General features: G+C 38.2%; 1 protein-coding gene across 2 annotated transcripts in view; it reads right to left on the bottom strand.

Annotated features, from left to right (window-relative positions):
- Positions 1-361: 361 nt before the first annotated feature.
- The window catches only part of LOC121038947 (NKG2-F type II integral membrane protein-like), a 28,463-nt gene continuing 11,858 nt past the window's right edge, over positions 362-16,966 (bottom strand). For both annotated transcript variants that reach the window (XM_040488933.1, XM_040488934.1), the window contains 2 exons: positions 2,908-3,011; positions 362-2,421 (listed from right to left, as the gene is read on the bottom strand). In XM_040488933.1, coding sequence (XP_040344867.1) covers positions 2,292-2,421; positions 2,908-3,011 — 234 coding nt within the window. In that variant the 3' untranslated portion in view covers positions 362-2,291. The remainder of the gene's footprint in view (positions 2,422-2,907; positions 3,012-16,966) is intronic.

The following is a 16,966-nucleotide window of genomic DNA, read 5'->3' as shown; positions in this document are numbered from 1 at the left end:
AGGCATTAAGAAGCACATTTCTGCTGGCCCCTCTGACAGCTGCTAATCTCTGCTCTAAAAGGTCGTATACCACATAGCCCACTGTTCTAAGAATAAACAATACAAAAGGATCTGAGCTGCATCTGTGGTTTGCAGTCAAGCCCATGCAACCCAAGCTCATCAACTAAAACGCAGCCAAACCACAAATGGGTGAACGAGACATAAAGGCTTATTTTTAGATGCCAATGAAATTTGGGTTGTTTGTAACACAAGTTTAGCAATTAGTACATCTGCCACTTACCTATTATATGAAATTAACTGTGAATATCCATCTATTTCCTCTGTATGAACATGGGAAATAAATATAAAGAATATGTCTATATTCAAGAGATCAAAGCATATGAAATGCGAATTTATTTTGCGACTTTGAGTTTTATCTCTCTTCCTCTTGTCACTGAATTACAGTAGAAAAATCTCTGAATCACTATCAAATTACTAAAGTTTGTCTCGTGATTTGGCAATAACTAGCTGTTTTACCCACACAAATATCTGTACATGTTTAATTCTTGTTTTCTTCATCAATTACTATTTTATTTTTCATGCCAAAGTATTGATTGATTGATTGATTGATTGATTGATTTACTGGGAGAGTGGAAACAAAGCCAGGGCAGAGAGAGGGGGACAGAGGATCCAAAGCACAGAGCCCGACGCGGGGCTCAAACTCACGAACCGTGAGATCATGACCTGAGCCGAAGTTGGACGTTCAACTGACTGAGCCACCCAGGTGCCCCTGCCAAAGTATATTTTTAAATTTGCTGGCACAGAACGACAGAGTGAGGACACAGATAATTTAATAAAACAAGATACCTTCCAAAATATCTGAAATCCTGGTGAGGAAAACAGCAGACAAGAAGAAGTACCAAAGGACACTGGTTGTTATTCACTGAAAAAGCAACCTCTCCCCAAAAATGAATCTGATCTTTGATTAGTGCTGCACTAAAACGGATTCAGAAGGTACAGCTTGGTTCCATTCTCTGAGGAAGTGGGCAGATCTGAATGGCTCTTAGACGGCAACCCTGGGCTTGTTGCATGATACCCTGAGTGCCTGGTTATCGATTTAGTACTCTCAGCTCCAAATCTATCCCTCAGTGCTCTTTTCTCAGATAACGGTGCAAGATCCTATCAATTTTCTCTCTTGTCGTCTCACAGGAGGTTGACTTCTGTTGGTAAAAGGCCATCGAGAGACACTGCAGCAGAAAGGGCTCTTCTTCCTGGTTCCTTGGTGTTTTCTCTCCTTTGGCCACTATGGCTTGGTTGCCAGCTGCCTGTTTGCAGGAAGTCCTGTGTATTCAGCCTCCACGAGTGTCTGTGGCCCGTGCCAGTTAAAGTTTCCTCTTCCAGCCTCTACCTGCTAACACCCTGGCAGGGGGTTCTTCCTCCCTGCCAGTCTCAGACCGAGATCCTTCCTCACCAAGTTCAGCCAGGGGACCGTGGAGCTGCTCTGCCCCAGGTCAATCCAGTGAGCATGTCGGCCATGAAGCTGTGTGCACCCACATTGTCCTCGGTGACATCTAAATCCCCTCTTCAGAGAGCGGACCTGGCTTCCCAGTGATCCCTCCTTTCGGTACTTTCCTTTAAGCCTAAGGTATTCTTATAACTTTGTTTCATCCCCTCATGCTAGGCTTTCCCATATAGTTAATAATTCTTTATATCAAACTTCTCCTGGTTTCTGTCTCCTACCTCAACACTGACTGATAACCTTGCCACTCTGGGTCGTTCAACCTTCACATGCAGCCCCTTTAGGGCTAGAACAAATCAATTAATTTGGAAATATGAGTGGGCTTTTTCACCCTACCGAGGGCTTTATCATAATAATGCTTGATATTATCATTTATAATGTGTATGTAATTTATTTTAATAAATAAAAAAAGTTTAACAAATGGATGATATATTCCTGAGTATATATTTTTTTATGTTAATATAAATAAAGATTTAAAAATAATTCTACAACCCTAAAGGTAAAACCTCAGATACTCTTTGGACCTTGGGGGATTATGATATATCAATGAAGATTAATCCTGGGTAACAAGTAAAGCATTCTAATGAGTGATGTTGATGATGGGAGACGGCATGCATATGTGCATACTGGAGGGTTATGGGAAATCTCTGTACCATTCTCTTAATCTTGCTGTGAACCCAAAACTGTTGTAAAAAATAAAATCTTAAACAGATAACTCTAAGAAAATAATCATATGGCTTGAAGAAATGAGAAATATGTTCTTTATAGACGGTGAAGCAGCATTATATCAGATTTAGGTAGGTTGAAGTGCCTGGTGCTTACAAATATATGTTTTTATTTCTAAGCAGGATTCAATTAAAATTTTTTTGGCCTGAACGTATAAAAATGTACAATTGTGGTCCCACTCTGAAGATACTGACAACCTGAAATATAGAAAATAATATCTAATTAATCTTGGTAATACATAATTTTAAATCTTAATGAACATGCAATCCATTTGGACTAAGAGTTATGTATCTAAATCTGAATATTTTCCATATTATTTTTCTATGGAAACACTTCAACAATGGTGTTTCTAAAGTTGTTCCATTAAGGGGCGCCTGGGTGGCTCAGTCGGTTAAGCATCCGACTTCAGCTCAGGTCATGATCTCACACTCCGTGAGTTCGAGCCCCCTGTCGGGCTCTGTGCTGACAGCTCGGAGCCTGGAGCCTGCTTCAGATTCTGTGTCTCCCTCTCTCTGACCCTCCCCTGTTCACGCTCTGTCTTTCTCTGTGTCAAAAATAAATAAACATTTTAAAAAATTAAATAAATAAATAAATAAATTTGTTCCATTAAAGCTGTTTTTTTTTTTTTTTTCCTATGACAAATTCTTTGAGGCATAAAATAAAGGAGTTGTGAAGAAACTTACGGTTTGGAAAGGAAAGTTAAGCCTTTGGGCCACAGCCATGAACTATTATTTCTTGTCTGGGAGACTCTACACCATGAAGAATGAATGAAGAAGTCCAACATACACTATGAGAAAACAAATTTTATTAGAAGTCACATCAAAGCTCTTATACTCATGTGAACTTTGTAGTAACAAGTCAAGCTCATTCTTTGTGACTTTATAGAATCTTTCAAATTGTAATACAGTGCTACGCACTGAACCCATTGTAAAGATATCTTAGTAGGACTAAGTGAAGAAGACACACTGCCATGGATAATAATTTGGGGTTCTGACAATTGCCCTGAGGTTAATAATAATAACTTGTGAAATATTTATTATTTTAAAAACTCCTAGAGATTCAAATAAGAAGTACCTTTGTAATCTTCTTGCCTAGGACTGCTCCCATGCCTCTCCACCTACCCACCCTAGTGCAGTGATAAAAAAGAATTGTACTATTGGGGCGCCTGGGTGGTTCAGTCAGTTGAGCATCCGGCTTCAGCTCAGGTCATGTTCTCCCGGTCCATGAGTTCGAGCCCCGCGTCAGGCTCTGTGCTGACAACTCCGAGCCTGGAGCCTGCTTCTTGTTCTGTGTCTCCCTCTCTCTGCCCCTCCCCTGTTCATGCTCTGCCTCTCTCTCGCCCTCTCAAAAATAAATAAGCATTAAAAAAATTTTTAATAAAAAAAAAAAGAATTGTACTATTTATGGGGCACCTGGGTGACTCAGTGGGTTGAGCGTCTGACTTCGCCTCAGGTCACGATCTCACGGTTCATGAGCTCGAGCCCCGCGTTGAGCTCTGTGCTGACAGCTCAGAGCCTGGAGCCTGCTTCAGATTCTGTATCTCCCTCTGATCCTTCCCCACTCGAGCTCTCTTAAAAATAAACATTTAAAAAAATTTTTTTAAAAAAAGAATTGTACTATTTACACTTTGGGAAGACTGAAAAAATCATGATGCAGTTGCCTCAAGGGCAGACATGAGTAAGAGTGGGGAAGGGGATGAAATAACCATTGCTTTTTCAGCTCAAAGTGGTGAGTTTGCTTGATAATGAATGAGGGAAACTCACACTTTCCTTTATCTGAGCTCAAGGCCCCCAGTAAGTAAAATGGGAAGATATTGAAGGGAAAAGTACAACAGAAGAGATGATATTAGCTCTCTACACACTTTTAGCTGATGGGGAAAATGCGCCCACATGTAGAGGAGACCCAGATAAAAGCGAAAGCTGAGACTTGAGAATTGACAGTAAAGTTATGAGCACTCCCCTCCCACACACACCCCCCACCCCTCCCCACACACATACACATACACCTGCACATCCATCACATGGCAGAGGGTGGAAGCCTTACTGATTTGCAGTATTTGAACACAACCTTTAAAAAATTAGTGGTTGACATCTAAGCTGCAAAATCACAAGGGCAATCCCTAGGAAAATAGGCTGTAAGTAAATAAATAAATAAACAAACAAACGATAAGAATTAGGAAAAACTGATTTTGCAGTAAAAGCTATGCAAGCTCCAAAAATAAGAAATCTAAGAAAAATGAAATACAATGCATGTTTACTAAACTACATTATCAGAAATGTGTACCTAAAAAACTTTTAAAACACGCAAAGAAACCAGAAAATGTCTTCCATACTAAAGTCAATAGAAACTTTTCCTGGGAAAGATGTTAGAATTACTGAAAAAAAAAAAAAGTATTTTAAAGTAACATTTATGAATATTTGTAAGTTATAAAGGAAACTATGTTCAAATAATTAAATGAAAATATGGCAGCAACATAACAACTAGGAAATATCAGTAGAAAAATGAAACTATGTGGAGAAAACACAGAGAAATTCTGAGTTTATAAATACCTGAAATGAAAAATTCACTCCATTGGCTCTATAGAAAATTGGAGATGCAAAAGAAAAACTTGATGAAAAACTTTATTCATCCCATAGAATGAGAGAGAAAAAATAACAGAGTTCAGAGATCTTCAATAATCAGAAAACCACCATGGGTCTGAATAAAATCAAAGGAGGATAAAAGAAGCAGAAGAAAACAAACAAACAAACAAACAAACAAACAAACAGAAAAGCAATATTAACACACGGTGAAAGAATAACTTCTTAAATAGCATTTTAAAAATATTTGTGGAACCCAGTGGCTCAGCAAACTACTAACAGAATGAGCACAAGGAACCCACATCTCACGACATGATAATGGAATGACCATGAAGTGACCATTAAGTGTCACTTGCGAACACAAACAAAAAAAAAATAAGCCCGAGGGAACAGGGTGGATTATGAGGTGACTTAAGTCAGTGTGAAAATCAGGGAATGGGAGGCATATCTCCCACCTCCAGCAGACTTAAACCACATTATCTACCACAAAATCCACAGATTAGATCCAGATCTGATCCGTGTTCAGATTAGAGGGGGAATGACACCAGCAACAGAAAACAATAAGAAGCCCCAGGCCCTTCATCCCCCGTGGAAACAATAACTTAAAAATACATCCAGACACAAACCCATGTGTAGTCAGGCTAATCATTTTTGATAAGGGTGAGAAGACCATTTAGGATGGAAAGGGTAGTATCGTTCACACATGGTGCCAGAAAACTGACTACCCACACACAAAAGAATGAAGGTGGATGCTTAGGTTTATGCCCCATAATAAAGTTCATTCAACATGGACTAAACATCATCGGGACACCTGGGTGGCTCAGTCAGTTTAAGCATCTGACCCCAGCTCTGGTCATGATCTCGTGGTTCATGAGTTCGAACCCACATCGGGCTCCACACTGACAGTGCAAGAGCCTGCTTGGGATTCTCTCTCCCTCTCTGTCTGCCCCTCCCCCAATTTTGTGTGCACTCTCTCTCCCACACACACAAAATAAATAAATAAACTTTGTTTAAAAATCGGGCTAAACACAAGGCACCTGCTTGGCTCAATCGGTTAAGCATCTGACTTCAGCTCAGGTCATGATCTCACAGTTCGTGAATTTGAGCCCCATGTGGGGCTCTGTGCTGACACCTCAGAGCCTGGCGCCCGCTTCAGATTCTGTGTCTCCTTCTCTTTTTGCCCCTCCCCTGCTCACACTCTGTCTCTCTCAAAAATGAATAAACATTAAAAAAATTTTAATATTTTTTTTTAAAAATGGACTAAACACACAAACATAAGATGTAAAACTATCAAATTCCTTGGAGAAAACATGGAGGGAAGTACATAAAATTTTATTTGGCAATGACTTCTTGGATATGACACCAAAAGCACAGACTACAAAGGAAAAGACCTTTGTAGACAAATGGGCTACGTCAAATTAAAACATTTCTTTGCATCAAAGGACATGATCCACAGAATGAAAGATATAGTGGAAAAATGCTTGCAAGTCATATACCAAAACAAAGATTTATATCCAAAATATATAAGGAATACAATGTCACTAATAAAAACAAAAACCCAATAACCCAAATAAGAAATGGGTAGGAGGTGCCTGGGTGGCTTAGCCGGTTGGGCGTCCGACTTCGGCTCAGGTCACGTATCTCACGGTCCATGAGTTCGAGCCCCGCGTCGGTCTCTGGGCTGATGGCTCAGAGCCTGGAGCCTGCTTCCGATTCTGTGTCTCCCTCTCTCTCTGCCCCTCCCCCGTTCATGCTCTGTCTCTCTCTGCCTCAAAAATAAATAAAACGTTAAAAAATTTTTTTTAAAAGAAATGGGTAAAGGAATTGAATAGACATTAGAAAATATACAAATGGTCCAAAAGCATATGTAAAGGTGTTCAATATCACTGATTGTCAGAAAAATTCAAATCAAAACCATAATGAGATATCACCTCATACTTACTAGGATGGATACTATTTAGGAAAAAAGGAGGTGGAAAAAGAGGACCCTGGCACATTGTCATTGGGAAAGCAAATTGGTCAGCTATTATGTAAAACAGTATAAAGCTCCCTCCAAAAATTAAAAATAGAATTGCCCCATGAATCAGCAATCCCACGTGTAGGAAATTTTCTAAAAGAATTGAAACCAAGATCTCGAAGAGATACCTGCACACCCATCTCACTACAGCATTATTCACAAAAGTCAACCAGTAGAAGCAGCCCAAATGTCCACTGATGGAAGAAAGGAGAAAAAAAAAAAAAAAAAAAAGCAGTATACACAGAACAGTGTAATATTATTATTCAGCCTTAAAAAGGAAGGAAATCCTATCACATGCTACAACATGGTTGAAATTCCAGGACATCATGCTGAGTGAAATAAGCCAGTCACACACACACAAGAATACGATTCCACTTCTAGGAAGTATCTAAAGCAGTCAAACTGATGGAAACAGCAAGTAGAATGGTGATTGCTAAGGGTTCGGGGGAAAGTAGAGAAGTTCATTCTGTCCATTGAGTATGGAGTTCCAGTTTTGCAAGGTGAAAGTTCTAGAGATCTGTTGGACAACGATGTGAATACAGTTAGCACTCATGAACTGTATGCTTAGAGTTGGGTAAGATGCATGAAACTGTTAAAGTGTAGTGGATAAGATGTGAGACATTGTGTGATTCCAACTATATGATGTCCTGGAAAAAAATAAATAAAACTATGGAAACAGTAAAAAGATCAGTGGTTGCCAGAGCTGAGAAAGAAGGGAAGGATTGATAATAGGTGAAGGACAGAGGATTTTTAGGGCAGTGAGCCTATAGTATATAAATATGTAATGGATGATAAAGGTCTTTACACATCTCTCCAGTCTCATAAAATGTACATAATCAAGAGTAAACCTTAATTTAAACTATGGTCTTTTGGTGATAAAGATGTGTCAATGTACTTTCATCAGTTGTAGCAAGTGTAACCCTAAGGTGGGAGATATTAACAATGGGAGAGTCTATGCATGTGTAGACAGTAAGCATATATAGGAAACCTGTGTGCCTTCTCTCAGCTTTGATATGACCCTAAAATTTCTCTCAGAAATAAAGTTTATTTTTTATATAAATGGGTAATTTGGTAAATTTTCTATTATTTTTTTTACCACAATTAAAAATAAAATAAAAAGCAAACAGAAAGAGGGGATCTTGAAAGCAGCAAGGAAAAAACTACTAATTACATTTAATTACAACTAATAATATGATTAATAGAGAAGTTCTCACCAGAAACCATGAAGAATAAAAACAGGGAAGGTCAAAACCAAAGAGCTGAATGTGCTGAAGAAAACAAAAAAACAAGACACAAACCAAAACCCCTCAAAAAAAAAAAAAAAAACCCACAACAAAGCAAAACATGACAAAGAAAGCTTGTCACACAAACGTTCCAAATTCAGCAAAACAGTCTTTCAAAACAGAAGGTGCATGACGACCTAACAGAGTTTCTTAGCAGACCTGTTCTCCGTAAATGTTTTTCAAGCTAAAAGTAGATGACAAGGGATGGTGTCCACAAGAAGGAAAAAAAGATCAATAGAAATGGTAAATATGTGGGTAAATTTAAAAGTCTCTGTGTGTGTTTGCTTCTCTCAATTTTTTAAGAGGTAAGATTATTTAAAGCCACAATTATAACACTGTATGGTTGGGTCTATACCATATATGGATACAACCTTGTGCTGGTAATTGAGCACATCAGAGAGGAAAGAAAACCTTATTTTGTTAGCACTTGTTGATTTCTGTGGTGCACAGTCGCTGCGAAAGGTTCAAGTCACCAATGTGAAATCATGAGCACGGTGTTGAAAAAGATATGCATAATTAGTGGTCAGAAACCAGTATTAGCTGGCTTCAGCACTGTTTCAGAAGTACATACAGGTTTCCCTCCCTATCTGAAAGCAGAGCGCTTTTATGAAATCATCCGTAAGCTGAAATGGGGTAAATTGAATAGGCTATTATCATTAATGCATATGCAAAATTTTCAAGCATTCCCAGACTGCCACCTTGTCCCTGGACTACTACACCCTGCCTCTGTGCCCAAGCATCCCTGAACCTCATAATCCCAGAATCTGTGTCACTGAGGCATTTGCTTCACCAGCCAGAGTCACAATGACTATCTATCCCCTGAGATGTAATTACAGTATCCCTCGGATATCGGCACGTGCCTCCACCGTAGCCATCAGTTCCAGAGTGACAGCAAGTGAAACTGCCCAGGACCCTACACCGTGGAAGTTCCATTTGCACTTGTTCCTAGCACTATGGCTCCAATACTGCTTGGAGGGGTTTGAGTCCCAGCATGCCAAGAAGGGTCACCTCAGCCAAACCTTCTCCCATGCACAAGCCCAGAGAGGGTAGAATGTTTTATTTTTCTTCTTTCTTCTTTTTACTTGCAGTACAGCTAACATACTACAGTGTTTTATTAGTTTCAGGTATGTAATAAAGTGATTAAGCATCTCTGTACGTTTCTCATTGCTCATCATAAGTATAGTCTTAATCCCGTTTACTTATTTCACCCATCCCCCATCCACTTCCCTTCTGGTAACCATCAGTTTGTTCTCCATAGTGAGAGTCTGTTTTCGGTTTGTCTCTTTTTTTCCTGGTTCACATGTTTTGTTTCTTAAATTCCACATATATGTGAAATCATACGGTCTTTGTCTTTCTCTGACTGTCTTATTTCACTTTGCATTATGCTCTTTAGATCCTTCCAAGTTTTTTCAAATAACAAGATTCATTACTTTTTATGCCTGAGAAATATTCCATTGCAATAAACACATTGCAATTGTGTCTATACCTTTTCAAATTAATGTTTTTATATCCTGTGGATAAATATTCAGTAGTGGAATTCCAGATCATAGGAGAGTTCTATTTTTAATTTTTTAAGGAATATCAATACTGTTTCCACAGTAGGCTGCATCAGTTTTCATTCACAGTCATGCACAAGCGTTCCTTTTTCTCCACATCCTTGCCCACACTTGCTGTTTCTTGTGGTTTTTTTTTTTATTTTAGCCATTTTGACAGATGTGACATGATATCTCATAGTAGTTATGATTTGCATCTCCTTGATGATCAGTGCTGTCGAGCATCTTTTCATGTATCTGTTGGCCATCTGTGTTTCTTCTTTGGAGAAATGTCTGTTCATGTCTTCTACCCATACTTTAATTGGAGTATTTGGAGGGTTTTATTGGTTTTTTGCCTTTTTTTTTTTTTTTTTTTTTTTTTTTTTTTTTTGGTGTTGAGTTGTATATGGTCTTCATGTATTTTGGATACTAACCAACCCTTTGTTGGATATGTCATTTGCAAATATCTTCTCCCATATAGTATGCTGTGTTTTAATTTGGTTATTTCCTTTGTTATGCAGAAGCTTTTTTTATTTTGATTTAATCCAAATAGTTTACTTTGCTTCGGGAAGCATATCTACAAAAATGATGCTGTGGACAATATCAGTGAAATTACTGCCTCTGCTCTCTTCTAGGATTTTTATGGTTTCAGCTCTCACATGGTCCTCAATCCATTTTGAGTTTGTTTGTCTGTGTGGTGCAAGAAAGTGGTCCAATTTCATTGTTTCTTTTTTAATTTTAATTTTATTTTTTATTTTTTAAAATTTACATCCACATTAGTTAGCGTTGTTTTGCAGGTAGCTGTCCAGTTTTCCCAGCACTATTTGTTTAGGAGACTTTTTCCCATTGCATATCCTTGCCTCTTTTGTCAAAGATGAATTGACCATATACTTCTGGGTTTATTTCTGGGCTCTCTATTCTTTCAATTGATCTCTGCATCTATTTTTGTGCCAGTATCACACTATTTTGATTATAACAGCTTTGTAGTGCATCTTGAAATTTGGAATTTTGATACCTCCAGTGATGCTCTTCTTTTTCAAGATTGCTTTGGTTATTGGGCATCTTTTGTGGTTCCATACAAATTTTAGGATCCTTTGTTCTAGTTCTGTGGAAAAATGCTGTTGGTATTTTTATATGGATTACATTAAATCTGTAGATTTCTCTGGATAGCATGCACATTTTAACAATATTTGTTCTTCCAATTCATGAGCATAGAATGACTTTCCATTTGTGTTGTCTTTCATTTCCTTCATCAATGATTTACAGTTTCAGAGTACATGTCTTTTACCTTCTTGGTTTAACTTATTCCTAGGTAATTTTTCATGCACTTTTAAATGAGATTGTTTCCTTTTTTTTTAATTTTTTTCTATGTTTATTTATTATGGAGAGACAGAGTGAGACAGAGCATGAGCATGGGAAGGGCAGAGAGAGGAGACACAGAATTTGAAGGAGGCTTGAGGCTCTGAACTCAGAGCCCGACGCGGGGCTCGAACCCACCCACTGCAAGATCATGACCTGAGCCGAAGTTGGATGCCCAACTGACTGAGATTGTTTTCTTAATATTTCTTTCTGCTACTTCATTGTTGGTGTATAGAAATGCAACAGATTTCTGTATATTGATTTTTGTGTCCTGCCTTTTTACTGAATCCACGTATCAGGTCTAACAATTTTTTGGTGGAGTCTCATGGGTTTTCTAAATAGAGGTATGATGTCATCTGCAAATAGTTAAAGTTTTACTTCTTCCTTACCAATTGGATATCTTTTATTTCTTTGTGTTGTCTGATTGCCGTGGCTAGGATTTCCAGTACTATTTTGAATAAGATTGTGAGGTGGGCAACCTTTTCTTATTCCTGACTTTAGGGGAAAAGCTTTTAGTTTTTCACCATTGAGGATGATGCCCGCTGTGGACTTTCATATATGGCCTTTATTATATTGAGGTATGTTCCCTGTAAACCTACTTTGTTAAGGATTTTTAACAAAAACGGATGTTGTACTTGTCAAATGGTTTTTCTCCAGCTATTAAAGTGATGATATGGGTTTTATTTTTTCTCTTGTTGATGTAATGCATCACACTGATTGATTTACAAATACTGAATATTTGCATCCCAGCAATAAATTCCACTTGATTAGTGTGAATAATTTTTTAGTGTATTGTTGGATCTAGTTTGCTAATATTTTATTGAGGACTTTTGCATCTGGGTTCATCAGAGATAATAGGCTGTAGTTCTGGGTTTTGTTTTTGTTGTTGTTGTTGTTGTTTTTCTAGTGTCTTTATCTGGTTTTGGTGTCAGGGTAATGCTAGACTCACAGAATGAATCTGGAAGCTCTCCTTCCACTTCTATTTTTTAAATGGTTAGAAAAGAATAAGCATTAACTCTTCTTTAAGTGTTTGGTAAATTCACCTGTGAAGCCATCTGGTCCTGGAAGTCTTTTGTTACTGTTCAATTTCATTGTTGGTAATCAGTCTGTTCAATTTTCTATTTCTTCATGTTCAGTTTTGGGAGGTTATATGTTTCTAAGAATTCATCCATTATTTTTAGCTTGTCCAGTTTGTTGGCATATAATGTTCTTTTACAATCCTTTGTATTTCTGTGGTGTCAGTTGTTATTTCTCCTCTTTCAGTGGTAATTTTATTTGATTCCTATCTCTCTCTCTCTCTCTCTCTCTCAGTTAATCTGGTTAGAAGATTATCAGGTTTTTTTTTAATCTTTTCAAAGAACCAGCTCTGGATTTCATTGATCTGTTCTATTCTTTGTTTACTTTCTATATCATTTATTTCTGCTCTAATCTTTATTATTTACATTCTGGTTTTTCCTTTGTTTTTGTTTCTTTTTCTAGCTCCTTAAGTGTAAGTTTTCGATGTTTATTTGTGATTTTTTCTTCTTCTTGATGTGGGCCTGTATTGCAATAAACTTTCTTGTTAAAGAGCTTTTGCTGTATCCCAAACACTTTACACTGTTGTGTTTTCAGTTTCATTTGCCTCTATTTATTTTTTTATTTCCTCTTTGATTTCTTAGTTGTCCCATTTACTGTTTAGTAGCATGAAATTTAACTTTCATGTATTTGTGTTCATTCCATATTTTTTTCTTGTGGCTGATTTCTAATTTTATAGCATTGTGGTCAGAAAAGATGCATGGTATGACTTCAGTGTTTTTCAGTTTGCTGAGTCTTGCTTTGTGGCCTATTCTGGAGAATGGTCCATCTGCACTTGAAAAGAATGTGTGCTCTGCTCTTTTAGGGTGGAATGTTCTGAATATATCTGTTAAATCCATCTGTTCCAGTGTGTCATTCAAAGCCACTGTTTCTTTGTTGATATTCTGTTTGGATGATGTATGCATTGGTATAAGTGGGGAGTTAAAGCCCCTTACTATTATTGTATTTCTATCAGTTACTTCCTTGTAGTTTGCTACTAATTTCTTTATGTATTTGGGTGCTCCCATGTTGGTTGCATAAATATTTATAATTGTTTTGTCTTTTTGTTGGATGGTTATAGAGTGTCATTCTTTGTCTCTTGTTACAATCTGTTTTAAAGTCTATCTTGTCTGAAATGAGTATTGCTACCCTGGCTTTCTTTTAGCTTCCATTTGCATGAGAAATCCTTTTCCATCCTTTCACTTTCATTTTCATGTGTTTTTAGCTCTGAAGTGAGTGTCTTGAAGGCACATATACATGGGTCTTGCTTTTTTTATCCATTCCGTCACCCTGTGTCTTTTGATGGAGCATTTAGTTCATTTACATTCAACGTACTTATTGACAGGTATGTAATTATTGCCATTTTGTTACCTATTTTATGGTTGTTTTGCCATTCCATTCCGTTCCTTTCTTCTCTTGCTCTTTTCTCTCATGGTTTCCTAGCTTTCTTTAATGACATATTTGGATTCCTTTATCTTTATTCTTACATATCTATTACTGGTTTTTGATTTCTGGTTACCATTAGGTTTATGTTAACATCTTCTGCATATTATAGCAGTCTATGTTATGTTGATAGTCTCTTTTGAACCCATTCTTACTGCTCTCCCACCACACATTTTAGGTGTATGGTGTCATACTTTATATCCTTTTATTTTGTGAATCCCTTGCCAGATTTTTATAGATATACTTAATTTGAGTGCTTTTGTGCTTCCTGTTTTTCTTAGTCCTCCTTGTGGTCTTACCTTTCCACTCAAAAAGTCCTTGTTAACATTTCTTGAAGGGATGGTTTAGTGGTCGTAAATTCCTTTAACTTTTGTTTATCTGGGAAACTCTATCTCTCCTTCTGTTCTGAATGATAGCCTTGTTGGAAAAAGTATTCCTCACTGCAGATTTTTTCTTTCATTCAGCACTCTACATGTATCATGCGGTTCCCTTCTGGCCAGCAAAGTTTCTGGTGAAAAAGCAGCCAATAGCCTTATGGTGTCTCTGTTGTATGTAACTGTTTCCCTTTCTCGTGATGCTTTCAAGATTCTCTCTTGATCCCTACTTTTTGTCATTTTAATTGCTATGTGTCTTGGTGTAGATCTCCTTAAGGTAACTTACTTCACCTCTTATTTCTTCAAATAAATATTCTACCACCTTTTCTCTCTCTTCTCCTTCTAGGATCTCTATAAAGCAAATGTTATTACATTTGATGGTGTCTCCAAACTTCCTTGTTCTATTTTCATTTATTGTTATTTTCTTTCTCAGGGTCAGTTGGATTGCTTTCCACTACTCTGTACTCCAGGTTGCTCATGTCTTCTACTTCCTTTAGTGAACTATTTACTCCTTCTGGTTTACTTTTAATTTCAGTTATTGTGTATTTTTTCTTTCTCCGTTGAGGGTCTCACCGAGGTCTTCCACTCTTTTCTCAAAGTCAGTGAGTATCTTTATGGCCATTGCTTTTAAATTCTCTATCAAACATACTACTTATCAATGTTTCGTTTACATATTTTGCTGTGATTTTGTCCTATTCTTTCACTGAAACATTCCTCTCTCTCCACATTTTGCCTAACTCTGTGTCCATTTCTGTGTGTTAGGAAAGGCAGCTACATCCCTGTTCTTGAAAGTAGCAGCTTTATGAAGAAGAGTTCCTGTAGAGCCCTGCTATGTAATGTCACTTGTTCAGAAGAACCTGGCATTACAGGGGTGTCTCCTGTGTGTTGTGCGAGCCCCACTGTTGTGCCTGAGCTGCTATTGCTTTCACTCCAGTCATCTGCAATGATTCTCTGAGTCTGTTGGGAGCAGAGTTTGGTTCTAGTGTTATTAGTGGGACATCCTGGGGCTTCCTTGAGCTTGAGTTGAGTCAGACCAGGCATTTGCCAAAGATTCGGTAGCACAGAATGGCAGGGCATCATCCCTATGTTCTTCCATGAGAAGTTTTGTGAGCAGTGCATGCAGTCAGACTAGATATCAGACCTCAGCTCTCTACTGGGCCACATTTGGACCTGGATGTGTGGTACGTTCCCTTGTCTCCCAGGGCAGGAAACCTCTGGAGTGGTGCTGGCCCCTGTTGTGGCTGCTTGCCTACTACCAGGCTTGTGGCACCACTTTGGATAGGCTCTGGCCAAGGGCATATTGAAAGGGGCAGGTTCAAAGGAGAATGTGAGGCAAGGAACATGGTATTAACAAGGCTTACTCAGGTCTGCTGTGGGAAGAGACCTGGGGAGGCGCTTGGCAGAATAGGTGGGTTTGCAGGGTAGCACAGAAGTAACATACGGTGTAATCAAGTTGGGTGGAGATCATCGGCAAAGCACTGATTCTCACAGGTGTCTTGGTCACTATGCTAGAGAGCAAGAGAGGGAGATGGCACCAGACAGCTCCTTTGTTCTTGGAAAAGAATATCCTAAAGATCCCTGCCCTCCAGCACACGCTCTGAGATTAGTAAATATATCTCTTTCTTGTATATCCCAGGTGTTTTTCAATTCATGTTTTTGTTGTGCTGTCTCTTTAAGGGTGAAGAATAAGTGTTCTATGCTCTCTGGGCTCTCCCAGAGCTACAACTACTCGGTTTAAAAGATGCAGGTGTTCACATTAATCAAAGAAAGATTCAGAACAACACAGTCCTCTCAATAGGAGCAGAAAAGCATGAGACAAAAGGCAGCACTCTTCCTCGAGGAAAACTCTCAAGGGAGTAAGAATAAAAAGGACATACCTCAAGGCCATAAACGTCATATATGAAAGACCCACAGCTAATATCATTCTCAGTGTGGGAAAAACCGAGAGCCTTCCCCCTAAAGTCAGGAATACGACGGGGATGTCTACTATCACCACCACTGTTCAAGGTAGTGTTGGAAGTCCTAACCTCAGTGACCAGACAACAAGAAGAAATAAAAGCCATCCAAATCAGCAAGGAAGAAGTCAAACGTTCACTCTTTATAGACAACAGGATACTCTGTGTGGAAAACCCAAAGACTCAACCCAAAACCTGCTAGAACAGATTCAGGAATTCAGCCAAGTCGCAGGTTGTAAAAATCAATGCACAGAAATCAGTTGCACTTCTATACACCCTTAATGAAGCAGCAGAGAGAGAAATCAAGGAATTGATCCCATTTATAATTGCCCCTAAAACCATAAAATATCTAGGAATAAACCTAACGAAAGAGGTAAAAGATCTGTATGCTGAAAACTATAGAAAGTTTATGAAAGAAATTGAAGAAGACACAAAGAAATGGAAAAATATTCCATGCAAATGGATTAGGAAAACAAATATTGTTAAAATGTAGATAATACCCAAAGCAATCTGCACATTCAATGCAATCCCTATCAAAATAACACCAGCATTCTTCACAGAGCTAGAACAAACGGTTCTAAAATTTGTATGGAACCACAAAAGACCCCAAGTATCCAAAGTAATCCTGAAAAAGAAAACCAAAGCTGGAGGCACCACAATTCCACACTTCAAGCTGAATTACAAAGCTGTAATTATCAAGATGGTATGGTACTGGCACAAAAACAGACACTGAGATCAATGAAACAGAATAGAGAACCCAGAAATGGACCCACAAATGTATGGCCGACTAATCTTTGACAAAGAAGGAAAGAATATCCAATGGAAAAAAAGTCTCTTCAGCAAATGGTTTTGGGAAAACTGGATAGCAACATGCAGAAGAATGAATCTGGACCACTTTCTTACACCATACGTAAAAATAAACACAAAATAAATGAAAGAACTAAATGTAAGACAAGAAACCATCAAAACCCTAGAGGAGAAAACAGACAGCAACCTCTTTGACCTCACCCACAGCAATTTCCTACTATACATGTCCCCAGAGGCAAGGGAACCAAGAGCAAAAATGAACTATTGGACCTCATCAAAATAAAAACTTCTGCACAGCAAAGGAAACCATCAACAAAACTAAAAGGAAACTGGTAGAATG

This window comes from Herpailurus yagouaroundi, unplaced genomic scaffold (assembly GCF_014898765.1).
Source record: "Herpailurus yagouaroundi ecotype Mexico unplaced genomic scaffold, PumYag 166, whole genome shotgun sequence".
NCBI classification, from domain to species: Eukaryota; Metazoa; Chordata; class Mammalia; order Carnivora; family Felidae; genus Herpailurus; species Herpailurus yagouaroundi.
This window is presented reverse-complemented; position numbering and strand designations above follow the sequence as displayed.